This window comes from Chiloscyllium plagiosum, unplaced genomic scaffold, assembly GCF_037043375.1.
Source record: "Chiloscyllium plagiosum isolate Xiang-an unplaced genomic scaffold, Cpla_swu_hap1 HiC_scaffold_14, whole genome shotgun sequence".
NCBI classification, from domain to species: domain Eukaryota; kingdom Metazoa; phylum Chordata; class Chondrichthyes; order Orectolobiformes; family Hemiscylliidae; genus Chiloscyllium; species Chiloscyllium plagiosum.
The window spans coordinates 126892482-126909353 of NW_028270152.1; the positions used below are offsets into that span (position 1 = coordinate 126892482).

Consider the following 16872-nt stretch of genomic DNA (forward strand, 5'->3'; position numbering starts at 1 on the left):
CTTCCGCCATACATACTCAGCCTCACACTTCTCCAGCGTCACTCTCACCTCCACGTCTACTACTCCACCGTCACACACACCATCCCACTCACTGCCCCTCTGTCAAGATCACTTACGCCCACACTCACTAACCTGAGCACTGGCCTGTAAACCCCTCCTCAGCGAATCCTCTAGAAATGGCCTCCGTCCCCATCCGCACACAATCCCCTGTTGTTCCAATCCCACTGTTATATCGTGGCCACAGCGTGGCGCAATTCGTACATTTGCACCTGAGTAACGTTCAATGTTCTCACACCCACTGTGTCCCCTGTGAACGCATTGGACCCAATCCTTAGCTTTTTACCGAAGCAACGGACTGATACCCCACAACGTTCCCTCTGTTACTCTGTCAACGACCAATAATGCACAGCACCACCAAATCCTGTCTCTGTTTCCTTACAACAGAAGATGAGAGAGGAATCGAAGAAGCTAGGTTTGGAAAGAGGGATATTAAGAGATAGAGAGTGCAAGACCGAGAGAGAATGTGAACGAGAATGGCGAATGGGCAAAAAAACTGAGTGTGTTAACGGAAATAGCAGAGAGAAATATATATAGAGGGACAGTGTGAGCGCTGGAAGGAGATATGGATAGAAACCGACAAAGCGAATGAGTTGAATTCTGCCGAAGGCCAGATCGATCTGAGTGACCCAGAGGTGAAAGTAGAGATGGAGTGACTTAAATTAATCACCTGAGATCAGCTCCGTTACTCTTACTTTCCCTGAGGTCCAGGACTTGGTGCTGAGTCAGTCTCTCTCCAGCTCAGCTTCTTCAACATAAACAGAAATAACAATATAGCTCACTCTGTTGCTTGGAACTTCTTAATAAACACGTTTATTGTTTACAATTTGAAGTGAACCATGCAGATATTGGGATGCTTCTTTGCTTAATGGCCCCTGAATTGTGAGAAGCTTTGAAATGTGTCCCTATAATTCCCTGTGGGATAAGATTTGACAAAACAGCACGATCCTCAATCGGTTATCACGGTGGCAGGTTGTTTTGTTGTTGAAACAATGAATTGAATTGAGAAAGACCTTAAGGTATTGAGTTTTGAGGGAATGTAATTGATTTTTGAATTTGGGCAAAGGGATATTTCAACACATTCTTCAGCTGATTTCTGAACTTTTTCTGGGTTACAGCATAAATCACAGTGTTTGTGCAGCAACTGAGGAGCTGCAGTATGAAGCCCAATTCCGTCACAAATCTATGTAGAAAAATAGCATAAAACCCAATAAGATGCATCCGGTACCATATAGAATACACCATTAACGTTGACCATAACAGGATGAAATTTGCCGAGATCACAAACAGTAAAATGACAGATTTTTGTCGATTTCTCATTTCTGTGTCACACTGAGCTTTCACATTATTGTGAGCCCGGAGTCTCATGCGGGCTCTGCTGGTCAACAAAATGTGTCTGACGGTGAAAACATTGAGCAGCAATATCAGGAGAAATGGGAGAGCCGGTGTTAGAATGTGGTGTAGGAACTCGATTGCAATCCAGACTCTGGAGTAACGAAGAGTTTTTTTTACATCACAAAACCAGGGGAAGTTTTCCAGCCAATACTTAGCTGTGAACATAAAGTACCAGAAAATGTTCTTTAAACTGCTCAACACTGTCGCTGTTCCAAGGACCGCAGCCGCCGTTTCCTGACTGCAATATTTAGTTTTCAGCTTCTGGCAATAAATTGCTATAAATCGATCAAAAGTGAAACTGACGGTGAACCAAACAGAACAGTCAATGGCTGCATAAAGCAGGACAGCGTGGATATTACACACAGGGATGTAATACATGAAATAAAACTGTTCGTAATAAACAACAGGAATGTGTCTTAATATCAAGTCGAGGATAATGACCAGTAGATCTGCCACTGCCATGGCACCCAGGTAATGTCTGACATATGGAGACAATCCACAATCTTTAGAAAGAAGGACGTAGATCGTCACTATGTTAACTGTGAGAATGGAAAACACACAAATTATATATCAGCCTGGAGTCAAATTATCCGGTTTTTTTTTTGAGGACCCAGTGACACTTTTGAATGTGTCATTGCTTTTATAGACTTGGTCAAATAATTGGAGCTGAAATGATAAATTGCAAGGTCTGACTTAATGACAAAAGTATGACATAAAACGCAAGAAAACCTCCCTCACCAAGCACACGGAGACACAATAACAGATACTTTCTCGAACATTCCCACACACTCATTCACCCGAGAGTTCAAGTGCAGAGGGTGAAAACTTTGCAGTCCTGAAGGTTTCTCATCCAGTTTCTAAAGGACAAGCGCAGTTTGGAAATTTCTGTCTTTCAGTCTAAATTGTGATGGATGCTCTGTCATGTAGAAATGTAAACGTCGGGAAAATGTATTCACTTCATTAAATGTCCGAACTGGACCTGCTTCTACTTGCAAAAGGATATTGCCCCTCGGGATCGTATCTTTGGTTCAAATCACTGACATTCGGCCGTTCATAAATACTGTCAGTGAAAGAATATTCCTGGCAATGTCAGTCATAGGATCATTTATACAATGTTAGTGATAGAACTTTCCAGACAATGTCAATTATAGAATGCTCCGGGAAAATTATTTTTGGATTGTTTCAGAAAGTGTCGGGTGTAGAATGTTCTGAAGAATGTCGGTACCACAATTTTCTGGTGCATGTCAGTAGTTGAATGGTCCGGGGAAGAGAGACTAGATTAGAGTGGTGCTGGAAAAACACAGTGGGCAGGCAGCATCCGAGGAGTAGTAAAATTGATATTTCTGGCAAAAATCCCTTCAACAGTAATAAAGGCAGGGTGCATGCAGAGTGGAGAAATACATGGGGGGATGGGAGTGGGGAGAAAGTTGCATGGAGTACAGTAGGTGAGTGGGGGTGGAGATGGAGGCGTTAGGTCAAAGAGGAGGGTGGGGGAAGGTAGCAAAGCTTACAATGGGAAAATGGGGATGGGGATGAATGTGATACTTCGGAGAGGATGGTGGAGTGGATAGGTGGGAAGAAAGATAGGCAAGTAGGACAGGTCATGAGGGCAGTGCTGAGCTGGATGGTTGAAGGGGGGTGAGGTGGGAGAAGGGGAAATGAGGAAACTGGTGAAATCAACATTGATGTCCTGGGGTTGAAGTGGCCCAAGTCGGAAGATGATGCGTTCTTCCTCCAGGCTTTGGGTAGTGAGGGAGCGTCGGTGGAGCAGGCCCAGGAACTGCATGTCCTCAGCAGAGTGGATGGGGCAGTTGAAATGTTGGGCCAGAGGGCGGTGGGGTTGATTGGTGCGCGTGTCCCGGAGATGTTCCCTACAGCTCTCTGCTAGGAGGCGTCCAGTCTCTCTAAAGTAGAGGAGACCACTTTGGGAGCAACGGGTGCAATAATTGATATTGGTGGATGTGTTTTTAAAACTTGATAGATGTGGAAGGTTCTTTTGCGACCTTGGATGGAGGGGAGGGAGGATAGTGGGTGCAGGTTTTGAAATTCCTGCTGCGGCAGGGGTGAGTGCCAGGAAGGGGAGGGTGGGTTGTTTTGGGGGTGCGGACCTGACCAGTTAGTTACGGAGGGAATGCTCTTTGTGGAAAGTGGAAATAAATATATCACGGGTGTTGGGCTCCATTTGGAAGTGACAAAATGTCTTTGGATGATGTTGTTTTTGCGAATGTTGGTAGGCTGGAAGGTGAGCACCGGGTGGCGTTCTGTCCTTGATACGGTTGGAGGGATGGGGTTTGAGGGGGGACGTGCGGGATGTTGACTCAATTGGCACATTGTTGCAATACTAATACAGCGAAGACAATATCTCGATCATTTCATGAAAGATCCTTTTTTTAACCATCCAACAGATGCCATCTCTTATTCCGACATCTCCCCCACCTCCTTTGACTTTTTGTATAACACTCAAAAATATGAAATGATTCAGATGTTCAATTTCCAATGTCAGACATCTTTTAGTCATTTCTCTCTAATGCCATTAAATCATATGAACTTCCCCTCAAAGTATGCAGTGAACTCCTTGATCTATTTTAAGGATAACATACACATTTTGATTGAAGACCATTCGTTCAACTGTTTCACCAAATATTCCTTGCTTCATTGTTCCCTTTATTCCTCAAAATGACCAGTCAGGAAAAAGGTTGAAGCTCTCATACTCACAGAATCAAAACTGATGGAAAATGTTTCATGAAGTACCATCACCTTCCCTGAGTATATCCTGTCCAACCGATAGGACAGACCACCTCTGGCTACATCGTGGTATGCATTCAGGGTCTGAATTACTTTGCAAATGCCGAACATTGATTCCAAAACTAGAGACATCTCATGGTAACAGTTCTAGGAAATCTCCTGATGGTGGACATCCACTGTCCTCCACACCAGTTGTTTTGCAACAAGTATATCCCTGTCAATGCTGAAAATAAATGAAGAAGCGCTAGGGTGGCAATGACACCGAGCGTACTCTGGGTCTAGGACTTTAATGTTGATCACCAAGAGTGTCTATATAAGCAAACCACTGACAGAGCAGGGAGAGGACTCAAACACATAGCAGCCAGACTGTGGGAATTGATGGATGAACAAACATTCTCGCCAAACTACCTGTCACAGATGGATCTGCCCCAAACAATATCTGTAGTAGGAGCCAGCACATAGCCCTCGTGTTGTGAATTTCTCAGTTTAAAATTGAAGATACAGCCCAATCTGTTGTCTGGCACGAACTCCTGTGAAGTTGGATATACTTCCAAAGGACCGAGCAAATGGAAACTGGGCATCCAGCAGCTGCAAAATCAATGTCCTTGCCTCCATCGTAAAGTCAGTGCTGGGCTGTTCTCTGATGGTTCAAAAACTTTCAGCACCATTCACACCTACACCGACACTGAAGCAGATCATTCAGCCCATCAAGAGTTCCAAACAGCAAAAGAATGACGACATTCAGCCATTCGAAGCTGTTACTCAGCTATTGGAGGAGAGCGTTTAATCTCTCATGCCTGTCACATAGGAAGTGTTAAGAAATGTTTAGACTTTCAAATCTGAACATAGGTGGACTGGTTACAGAATCGGAAGACTCAATAAAATTGATAAATTAGTCTCTGAGTTTAACAGACATTAACAACTACAGTGACACAGTAATCAGTGCTGAGTCCACAACTATTTGCAAACATTCCCAATGGTTTAATAAATGGAAGAAATTCATTCTCATTAAATTCATCAGTGCTGCTAATATAGTCAGGAAACGAAGTTGTCACCGGATGCGGAGAGCCTGTAATATGATAAGCAATAGAGATTTGGCAGTTGGCACATAACATAGTTCATTGAGAACCTGTGAATGTTTCAGGAAAAAATAAAAAATTGAAAATGATAATCAACGGAAGAATTACAGAACTTCACAATACAGAGTCTACTGGAAGGTTCACTCTGACCCGTTGAGACATCGAAACTGTTGCTCCATCTGCCTGATGATGACTTACGTGATGTTCCCACTGGCATAATTGCACTCAGTGCACACGGGATATTTTATTTGATTGGTTGGTGGTGGCGAAATGTGAGGGGCAGTGTGTACTGGACCGTTTGTCAAAGCCTTTACCCGAGATGCCATTCTTCATTTCGTCGAGGAGACCCGAAGACAATGGGACATGGGTATTCACCAACATGATGTACTGTGCATGGTCACACTGTAACGTCAATGGAGTGAGACGAAGTTCCAATCATAAGAATGAGAAAATTATGTAAAGACATTTCCGTACTGAACAGTTTTATTGTGTCACATTATCAATTCACCGCACGAAAACAACTCAAACACCATAAATCCAAAGGAGATATCCATTCGGTTCTGCTCTGTCCAATCAAGCAACCGGCCCAGAGGGGAACACTGTGCAGACTACACCATTGCAATGATCTATAAACCCGGACGAGATATTTGTCCAGAACAAGAGCTGGGCAGATCGCAGTTGTAGAATATGTTTCTATAGCTTTCTGAGTGAAGCACTCGCCATCAGAATCTTTAGATATAGCTAACATTCAGTTGAACATGCCGCACCCTGAGATTGAGGGAAAGGACATGGAATTACGATAAAAAGCAGAGAGAAAATAAAAAAGAGAGAGAGAGATAGGGAACAGAGAGAAGGAGAATTGTAGGGAAAGAGAGAGAAGAAAGGGCGGACGAGGTGGATTGTACTTCAGAAAGTGGCGTGAAGAAAGGAGACCAAAAATTCACTTTCTACATCAGTGAGAACTCACGTGGAAGTGCAGAGAATTGAAAAGACAAGATTAGCAGCTGGAATGGCTGGCATTTATGAATGGGTTCATTAAAGAAAGGTTGGATTTCAAACTAAACTTCTTTCCATCAGCGACAGAAATTCGGGAAACGGTAAGCGAAACATAATTCTTAGTGAAGATCAAAAGGATAATCGACCACAGGATAAAAGGGAATCCCTTGAAGTGGAAAGTAAAGTTTAAAAGAAAACCTCCAGCGTTTTCACTGCAGAAAGATAGGCCAAGTGAAGTCACAATGTTGGTGGGTTAGGAAAATACCGGGAAGACAGATGTAGGAATAAAAATTAAGAATAAGCCAATGAATTTGTTTGGAGTGGCAGCGAAAAATCACAATAAAGATTAAAAAGGTACACCAGAATGCACAAGCTGGACAAAGGTATTGAAAGAGGAGGTAACACACCTTCTGAAATCATTTACTGTGAATGAAAAGTTTATTCGCATATGTCAGGAGCAGCAGTTTAAGAGGTTACAATATTAAGATTTGCAGTTTGCTCTCAATCTGTGATGTTGAAAGATAACGAGATATGTACTTCTGAAGGACTATTTCCAGAAAAGTTCTGAGTAACGAGAATTCAAGGTGAGACAAAAAAAATAATTAAGTAAAGTTCGGTTAAAATGTCGCGCAAAGAGTGGGAAATTTGCAGAAGGGCAGAGACCACTGGAAATAACGAAACACAGTGATCAGCGAAACAACACATGAATCAATGAAATTCAGTCCATTTTAATTACTTTTTGGCATCAAGTGAGAAGATCGCAAAAAAATGTTTGAGGAGAAATTGGTAAGTCAGAATTCACAGAACACCTATTTGGACCATGCATAAAATGTTTGGTCACAACCAAATAGAGTGGGGAGATCGCTAGACAGCATTTGAATGTATCACAGCATACAATGGAACAGGAAGCAGACAGGAAATCAAAAACTGGAGTTTCTGCTACCGTGTATAAGGTGTTCATGGTATTCCCAATGTTAGGTGAACCTTTACAATTAAGGTTTAGTGGAGATTATCGAGTCGAAAGCAAAAATGTAGTGAAGTGAACTCCAGACACAACGGAATTTCACAAAGTGTGTCATGCGAATATGTTCAAGAGGTGTTTTGACGGGGAAGGAAAGCAAAAGGAGACTATGCTCTTGGTTTCAACACAGAGGGAAAACCAAGTCCAGAAGATTCTAAATCAGACGTACCTCAATTTAAATTGGACAGTGAGGAAGTTTTAAAAACTGGGTTAAATTATTCAGTTATCTTCCAGAGGTAAATGGAAATGACTTGAAAGTGTTATTACTATCACATGGGGAGATATGTGGAAATAACATGGGAAGTACTAGCCGAATTATGTTTGATTCTGGAAGGAAGGACGGCAGATGTTGGAGACAAGAGTCGAAGAGTGTGATGCGGTAAACGCACAGCCAATTAGGCAGCATCCGAGGAGCATGAGAATCAATGTTTCGCGAAGATAAAATCTCCATCAGGTTAAACGAGAATAGGAAGATTGTTTACAAATATATTAATGGCAAACAAAAACTTGTTTTTGAATTCGGCCTCGTAAAAACGGGTGTCACGGTGACTCAGTGGTCAGCATTGCATTCTAACAGCACCAGAAACCCGGTTTCAATTCCAGCCTCGAGTGACTGTCTGTGTTGAGTTTGCACATTCTCTCCATGTCCATGTAGGTGTGCTGCGGTTTCCTCCCAAAGTGCAAAGATTTGCAGGTCAGGCGAACTGGCCATGCGAAATTGTCCTAGAGTGTAAGGTGCGTGAGTCAGAGGGAAATTGGTCTGGGTGGATAATTCTTAGGAGGGTCAGTGTGAACTTGTTGGGCCGAAAGCCCTTTTTCCACACTGTAGGCAATCATTAAAACAAAAATCAAACAGTCATATATGTAAGGAAACACTGCAGAATAACCTGCTCTTTAAGACTAATTGTCACTTGTACTCACTCAAGGTTTACATTTTGCAACACATCACACAACATAAGGTATGAAGGTACCTGCCCTCCCCATAGAACAGTATCGTTTCACAAAATAGAAGAAATGTCTAAGTCTAAAGCACGGCTGTCCTTCCGTTGAAAGTGTAAAAATAAAGAAACACGATTTAACTACGAGTTCTCAAGTGCCTGGTCATGCTAGGTTCACAATACTCCCAATGACTCGGAATCCCTGGGTCCGCTGTCTTACAGGTTGCTCCTGCTCCATGGTGAAATCCTACACGAGTACTCACTGTGAATAAAATCATGGAAGCTCTGGAACTCGGGGAAATAAGTACACGTCGTGATGTTATGCAATGAGGCCACATGATGGAAGAGGAATTCTGGAGGTTTTTAATATGTTAACCAGAGATAAATATCCAGGGATTGTACAAGTTTGTCCCGGGTCATTGTGGGAAGCTAGGGAAACATTTTGGACGCCATAGTTGAGATATTTGCATCGTTCTGGAGTTCTGGAGAAGAGTCACGGGATCCAAAACGTTAACTATCATTTCTCTGCACAGATACTGCCAGACCTGCTGAAATTTACCAGCAATCTCTGTTCTAGTTTCTGCAATGTCTGCAGTTATTTCAGTTTTACATTTGTATCATCGACAGCCACGGTTGAGGTGCTGGAAGTATGGCCGACAGCTTACGTTGTGACATTATTTTTAAACATGCAGAAAGGAAAATCTAGGGAACTAGTGAACAGTGAGTCTGTTGACAGGGTGGGTAACTGTTGGGCGAAAATTCTGAGATAGAGGACCGACATGCATTCAGGAAGTCAAGAACTGATTAATGATAGTCAGCATAACTTGGTGTGTGAGGGAAACGTCTCTCATAAACTTGACATAACTTTTCCTCGTCGTGGCAAAGCAGATAGATGAAGGTACAACAGCATACGTTGTCGACATGCACATCAGCGAGGCCAAACATGGTTCTGCACGGGAGACATTTCAAACGGAATCAGCGAAAGCTAGCCAATTAGATACACAATTCGCTTAACAGCATGGCAGTGGTTCTTTGTTGCAACGAGAGGCCTGTGAGCAGCTGCGTGCCACAAGGATCGCTGAAAGATCGACAGTTGTTTGTAATTTTCTGAATAGGCTGGATGAGAAGATAGGAAGCAGGGATACTAAGTTTTTAGACGACTCAAAATTGGCGATATATTGAAGTGTGAAGAATGTTATCTAAGCCGACAATGTCATCTCATTCAACTGGGCCAGTGCGCCGAACAATGGAAGATGGTGTATCGTACATTTTTTTGTCATTTGCTGCATTTTTGTTTGAAAAAGTAGGGCAGGATTTACACAATTAACAATCGAGCCCTGGGAGTGCTGCTAATCAGACAGAACCAGGGTGCAGTTGCAGAGTTCCTTGACATGTTATCGCAAATTGACAAGGATGGTATGAAATTATTAGGCATGCTACACTCATTGGTCAGAGCACTGAGAATAGGAGTTGCGACGCCAAGTAATGACTGTACAACGGTTAGTACAATTCTTGTCGCCCTGCGATACTAAAGAACATTATAAACGGGAAATGGTAAGACATATTTAAATTGATGTGACGGAGACAGGATGATTTGAGACACAGTGATAGGATGTGCAGCGTCGGACTTTTTCTCGTTTGCATTGGAAAATATGGGGTAATCTTCTAGAGGTTTATAAGATCATACCAGACATTGATAGGAAGAACAGCAAAGGTTTTTACCCCAGGGGCAAGATCTCCAAAAGCGGATGGCAGAGCATTACTTTGACAGCGAAGAGATTTAAACGAGATCTAAGTGGAAGCTTTTTCTCACAGAGAGTAGTATGTACATGTAACGAGCTAAGAGACAATGTGGTAGAGGCAAGTAAAATTACAACATTTTAAAGACAGTGAGATGTAAATAAATAAATGGGAAAGTTTCAGAGGGACAAGTGCCAAATGAAGCTAAATAGGACTAGCTACGTTTAGGAAAACTGGTGAGCATGGACGATTTAGGTTGAAGGGTCTGTTTATATATTGCACTACGTTAAGAGTCTATGACCTTGCAACTCATCTTTCACCACTAATTCTTCATTACACTCAAGTCAGTGACGAGTGTGGTGAACATGCTGGGGTGAGAATCATGTGTACCTAAAACAGACGATTATCAGCCAGAAAACGGTCGGACTTGACTCCTTGCATTCCAAACAGCAGAACTAGAATGAGGTAGAGAGGAAGAAATGATCCCCACAATAACAGATCAGATCTAAGCTTTGCAGTCCTACCACATTGTGGGCGGCACGGTGGTACAGTGGTTAGCACTGGTTAGCAGTGGTTAGCACTGCTGCCTCACAGCGCCAGTGACCTGGGTTCAATTCCCGCCTCAGGCGACTGTCTGTGTGGAGTTTGAGCATTCTCCCCGTGTCTGCGTGGGTTTCCTCCAGATACTCTGGTTTCCTCCCATAATCCAAAAATGTGCAGGTTCGGTGAATGGGCTATGCTGAATTGCCCATAGTGTTAGGTGAAGGGGTAAATGTAAGAGACTGGATCTGGGTAGGTTGTGCTTCAGCGGGTCAGTGTAGACTTGTTGGGCTGAAGGGCATATTTCCACACTGTATGTAATCTAATCTAATTTTAAAAAAAATCAGTCACAAATGGTGATAGAAAATTAAACAGCTCACTGGAGGAGAACGTTCCACGAATATCCCCATCCCAAGTAAAGGAACAGCTGTGCATTCCTATACATATGATAAGGTTGTCGTATCTGTGTCAACCTCAGCCCGACATGTTGAGTCTATGATCTACCGCAACGTCATCAAGATGACCAGTGATTCAAATGTGCGAGTCGTTAATCAATTCGATCCGCTGCACATAACGTGGAAAAGCAGCTGAACACAGAAGATATGATCAAGGTCTTGACACCATTCCAGCCAAAAGGAATGAAGACTTGTGCTACATCATAAATGAAGTCACTGTGGAAGCTGTTTCATTCCAGCTCGAACTCTGACGTCTCCCCAGCAATTCGGAAAATGACTTAACTTTGCCCAGTCCCCAAGAAGAGGATAATTACATTCTGCCCAACTGCCATCCCCATCTGCCCCATCATGATCATCAAATATGTTGGATTTCTTTTTGACACGGCTCAAATAGTCCAACCCTGGCAAATTCCTTTTAAGTCTTTTCTGAATCATTTCAGGGTTAGGAACATCCGTCTGATAGGAAGCAGAATGGAGTTACACGCACAGTTCGAATAATGGCCTAAACAATGGTCTGCACAGCCACAAATGAACTTCAACTCCTGTACTCAACAGTCTGATAAATAAAAGAACGCATACCAAATGCCTTCTTCACGACCATATCTTTGTGCGACTCCACTTTCGAGAAACTATGATCCTGCACTGCAACGTCTCTTTGATCAGCAACAATCGTCAGGGGGCCTTACATTTAATTGTATAAACCCTGGTCTGATTTTTTTCCCAAATGAAGCACATCGCATTCAAGTGAATTAAAATCCAGTCTTCACACCATTGGCTCATCTGATCAATATCCCGTTGTACTCTGAGGTAATCTTCTTCGCTGCCCACGACGCCTCCAATTTTGTTGTCATCTGACTAAGTATACCTCCTTTGTTCACATGCAAATCATATTTATAAATTACAAATAACTTATTGGGCAGAGTATCGAACTTTGTGGGACACCACTTTTCACAGACCTCCAGTCTGAAAAGCAGTCTTGTACCACCACACTCTGTCTTCCACCTTCGATAACGTTTTGTCGTCAAATGGCCAGATCTCCCTGCTCTGGATGTAGGTTTGCTCACTGAGCTGGAAGGGTCGTTTTCAGGCGCTGCATCACCATACTACGTAACATCTTCAGCGATCCTCAGGATTGAAGCACTGCTGCTATAGATTGCTTGCTAATTATGTGTCTGGGAATCCTTTTTTGGTTATGTCATTTGATGTGGTGTCATTAATTAATACGGTGATGTTATTGCTTGTTCTTTGCCTCAGGAATGCTAAATGAAATCCAAGTGAACCTGCATGTTGATAGAGTTCCAGATGGAATGCCATGCTTCGAGGAATACACGTGCGTATCTCTGGCTTACCCTAGGATGGGTGTGTTGTCACAGTCAAAGTATTGGCCCTCCTCATCTGTATCTAAGTACACCAGTGAGAGTGACTCATGCATTTTTGTGACGAGTTGATGTTTATATGTCCTGGTGGCCATTTTTCTTCATATTTGTCCAATGTAATGTTTGTACACCTCGTGCAACATATTTGTAAAGTGATGTAAGTTTTCCTTGATGCTTGTATAGGGATTTTCATGTTCATTAGCTGCTCTGTTATTGTGTTGGTATGTGTTCGGCCTTTTATGATGCGAAGGGTCGGAGCACACTGGCAGTAATTTCCGAGGTATCTTAGATGTAGTGGAAAGTGGCTCGGCTGTCTGGGCGTGTTTGGTCTGATGATTTGGGCTTGTTGCTGAAAAACCAGCGGTCCATTAGCATTGGGTACCCATTATTTTTAATACACTGTATAGTTGATAAATTCTGCTCTTTGAAGTTTTTCTGCGCTGCAGTGTGTGATGGCTCGTTGAAGTAATCTTGTAATCCAGATTCGTTTGTGAACATTGGGATGATTGCTTCAGGAGTTCAATATTTGTTTCGTATGTTTTGCTTTCCTGTAGATGCTGGGTTGAAGTTCCACATTGGCTGTTCGCTCTACTGCGACACCTGGAAACGTCAATTTATTTTTGTTTTCCTCCCCTTTCGTGAATTTTACGCTGGTTAGCATAATATTGATGGTCTTGAAAGTTTCCTGTAATTTGATTCGTTTAGTGATGACAAAGGAGTAATCCACGAAGTGGACCCAAATTTTGGGTTGGTTGGACGGCAGAACCGTCTGTTCGAGTCTCTGCATTACTTCCTCTGAGAGAATACCGAACATTGGAGATCCCATGGATATTCTGTTGGTTTGTCTGGAGGTTTTCTTTGTTTGAAGTTGAAGTGGGTGTTAAGGGATGGATTAAATAGCTTGAAGATATTGTCCTTGCTGAGGAAGTTGGTGGAGTTTGGTGTATATGTCATTAGTTCGTCTTTTGGTGTAGTCACTGTTTCAATGTCCACATTGATGTTGATAGATGTGAACAGAGCTGTTACGTCAAAGGACTTTGTCAAAGAGAAATCAATGCCCATAAACAGAGGTCCGCCCACGAGCAGCTGGACTTCATGTACGAATGACGAACGAAGCAGCTGCTACCTAAATGTCTTAAGTAGCATCTTATTATCCATCTTAGTAAGAGGGTAAATACAGATATCCTTGTACACCCTCGTACCAAGCGAATGGCAGAGTAAAATTGCCACAGAATGCTTCAGTAAATGATTAATGAGGCCCACAACAGACTCTATAAATTCAACAGGGAAGTTTTCTACCAAAAACCTTCACACACTAATGCAAAGGGCCATGAATGGAGAGACAAAATAGAACATGCTATCGACATTAGAAAACGACAAACACAAAAAAAACCCAGAAACCTAGATCTGCAGAAAAACAAACTTACACGAGAGAAAATGAAAATGTTGGCGAGCAAGATACAGAGATACTTGCATCTAGACTAGAAGAGATTGAGATTCACAGGGAAGAGTTATTAGAAATACTGCAGAATGTGAAAATAGACAAGTCACCTGGGCCGAATGGGATCGATCCGAGGATCCTCTGGGAAGCAAGGGAAGAGTTTGCCGATCCTTTGCATTGATCTTCAAATCATCATTGTGTACAGGAATAGTGCCTGAGGATTGTAGTATAGCAAATGTGGTTCCCTTGTTCAAAAAGGGTAGTAGAGACAACCCTGGTAATTATAGACCAGTGGGTCTCACTTCGGTTGTTGGTAAATTGTTGGAAAAGGTTAAAAGAAATAGGATTTATAACCATCTAGAAAATAACAATCTGATCAGGGACAGTCACCGCGGTTTTGTGAAGGGTAGGTCGTACCTAACGAACCTTATTGACTTTTTTGACAAAGTGACGAAACAGATAGATGAGAGTAAACCGGTTGATGTGGTGTGTATGGATTTCAGCAAGGCGTTCGATAAAGTTCCCCACAGTAGGATATTATACAAAATGCAGAGGAATGGGATTGTGTGAGAAATAGCAGTTTGGATCAGCAATTGGCTTGCTGAAAGAAAACAGAGGGTTGTAGATGATGGCACATGTTCATCTTGGTGTCCAGATACTAGCGGCATACCACAAGGGTCAGTGATGAGTCCACTGCTGTTCGTCACTTTTATAAATGACCTGGTTGAGGGCTTAGAAGAGTGGGTTAGCAAATTTGCGGACGACACTAAGGTCGGTGGAGTTGTGGATAGTGAAAAATGATGTAGTAGGTTGAAGAGAGACATAGATAGGATGCAGAGCTGGGCTGAGAGGTGGCACATATTGTTTAATGTGGACAAGTGCGAGGTGATACACTTTGGACGGAGTCATCTGGATGCAATGTACTGGGCTAATGGTAAGATTCTTGGGAGTGCAGATGAGCAGAGAGATCTCGGTGTTCATGTACACAGATCGCTGAAAGTTGCCATCACATTGATAGGGTTGTTAAGAAGGCAAACAGTGTTTTGTCCTTTGTTAATTGTGGGATTGAGTTCCGGAACCAGGAGGTTATTCTGCAGCTGTACAAAGCTCTGCAAAGGCCACACTTGGAGTATTGTGCACAGTTCTGGTAACCGCATTATGAGAAGGATGTGGAAGCTTTGGAAAGGGTGCAGAGGAGGTTTATCAGGAGCTTGCCTGGTATGGAAGGAATGTCTTACGAGGAACGTCTGAGGGTCTTGAGGCTGTTCTCGTTCGAGGGAAGAAGGTTGAGAGGTGATTTAATAGAGACATGCAAGATAATCAGAGGGTTAGATAGGGTAGACAGGGAGAGCTTTTTTCCAAGTATGGGAACGGCAAACACAAAGGGACACAACTTTAAAGTGAGGGGAAATAGGTAGAAGACAGATGTCAGAAGTCGTTTGTTTACTCAGAGAGTAGTAAGGGTATGCAATGCTTTGCCTGCAACGGCAGTAGATTCTCCAAATGTAAGTGCATTTAAGTCGTCATTGGACAGGCATATGGACGGACGTGGAATAGTGTAGGTGGGATGGGCTTCAGATTAGTATGACAGGGCGGCGAAACATTGAAGGCCAAATGGCCCTGTAATGCAGTGTATTGAATATGTTCTATGTTCTAAAGTAACATCACAGACAACACAGATGCATGGATTTTAAGAATAAACGTATCTTACCAATCCTGAATAGACACTAAAAAGCCGTCTTAGTGAGAGGATTAAGATGTGGACAAGAACGATTTCTTAACAGCTTGAGAAACCACATTGAAAAACAGCCAAATCACAGAATATACCCAGCAAACCATCGGAGAGACAGTCACTCCAACATTAAGCAGGAAAAGAAAAGAAACACACTCAATACACAAGAAAGGAGCGCACGGAAAAAATGACAATAAAGATCAACTCATTGTTAATCTATCTGCAGAAAAAAGACGCTTGACGGTCATTTTAAATCAAAGGTCCTACATTGACAAAGCGTACACACTACTTGCCGATCCCAAAACTTAACAACACGCGCTGATAGACTCGAGAACTGAATCACAGCCCTATTTAAAAACTTGCAAAAAAATGAAACCAGACCGATCCAACAAACCACGCATCTACGGATTACACAAAATACACAAACCAGGAGACTTCTGAGACCCATAGTCTCGCTACATGGAACACCAACTTGCAGGTTGGCCAAAGAGCTGCACCAACGTCTAGAAGACTCTCGCCATTCCATCCATTCCACCCAAAACTTCCTGAAGACTGTCAAAGATAACAAGATAGAAAAGGATGAAAAATTGTCTACTTTGAATTAACCGCCCTGTTCACATCTGTCAACGTCAACCTGGACAAGGAAAGACCAACGGAGTGCAAATGAACAGAGTCCACCGTTTTCTCAGCAACACTGTTTCCTATTTCATACACAGAAACACCCCAATCTCTTTGTGCTGCAATTTTCTTTGATTTCCTCCACATTAAAGAATAGCTTGACTTCTGGCTGTCAGTGCCAGAGTACATGACCTCATGCTTAGTTTTTAGAATAAACTCCATCGGTGTATTATTTGCCCAGTCGCAGAGCTGATCTACATCCAATTTGAGTTTCCTCACATCCTTATTGCAGCAGCACTTCCCCTATATATTTGAGTCATTAGCAAACTTAGATATTTATCGCACAGAGACCCCAGCATCATCACACGTTGATAACTAATGCCATTGCAATGATATTTGTGGTAACACAGGAAATACATCATTTTATCCTGATAAGGACCTTTTACTCCGGACTCTCAGACGTATTTGTGTTAATTAATCCTCATTCCATGCTCAAATATAATCCGTCATACTGGGGGCTCCTGGCTTGTGTAGGGACCTTTATTTTGTGGTACTTGTGGATAGTCTCTTGAAACCCTAATGAACTGTCTGCAAGGATTTCGGGTAAAATGTTGCATGATCCTACAGGGCTATCATCATCCCCCTTTCTCAAAACCATGCTGATGTTGCTTAACGCTTGTCGAAATGCCCTGGAATTCCTTAATAAAAAAAAAAACAGATTCTCACATAATTACCTCTT

General features: G+C 42.5%; 1 protein-coding gene across 1 annotated transcript in view; it reads right to left on the minus strand.

Annotated features, from left to right (window-relative positions):
* Positions 1–1071: 1071 nt before the first annotated feature.
* Positions 1072–16872, minus strand: part of LOC148148213 (putative G protein-coupled receptor 139) — a 34501-nt gene continuing 18700 nt past the window's right edge. Inside the window, exon 2 of the mRNA XM_087994017.1 lies at positions 1072–1991. Coding sequence (XP_087850143.1) covers positions 1072–1991 — 920 coding nt within the window. The remainder of the gene's footprint in view (positions 1992–16872) is intronic.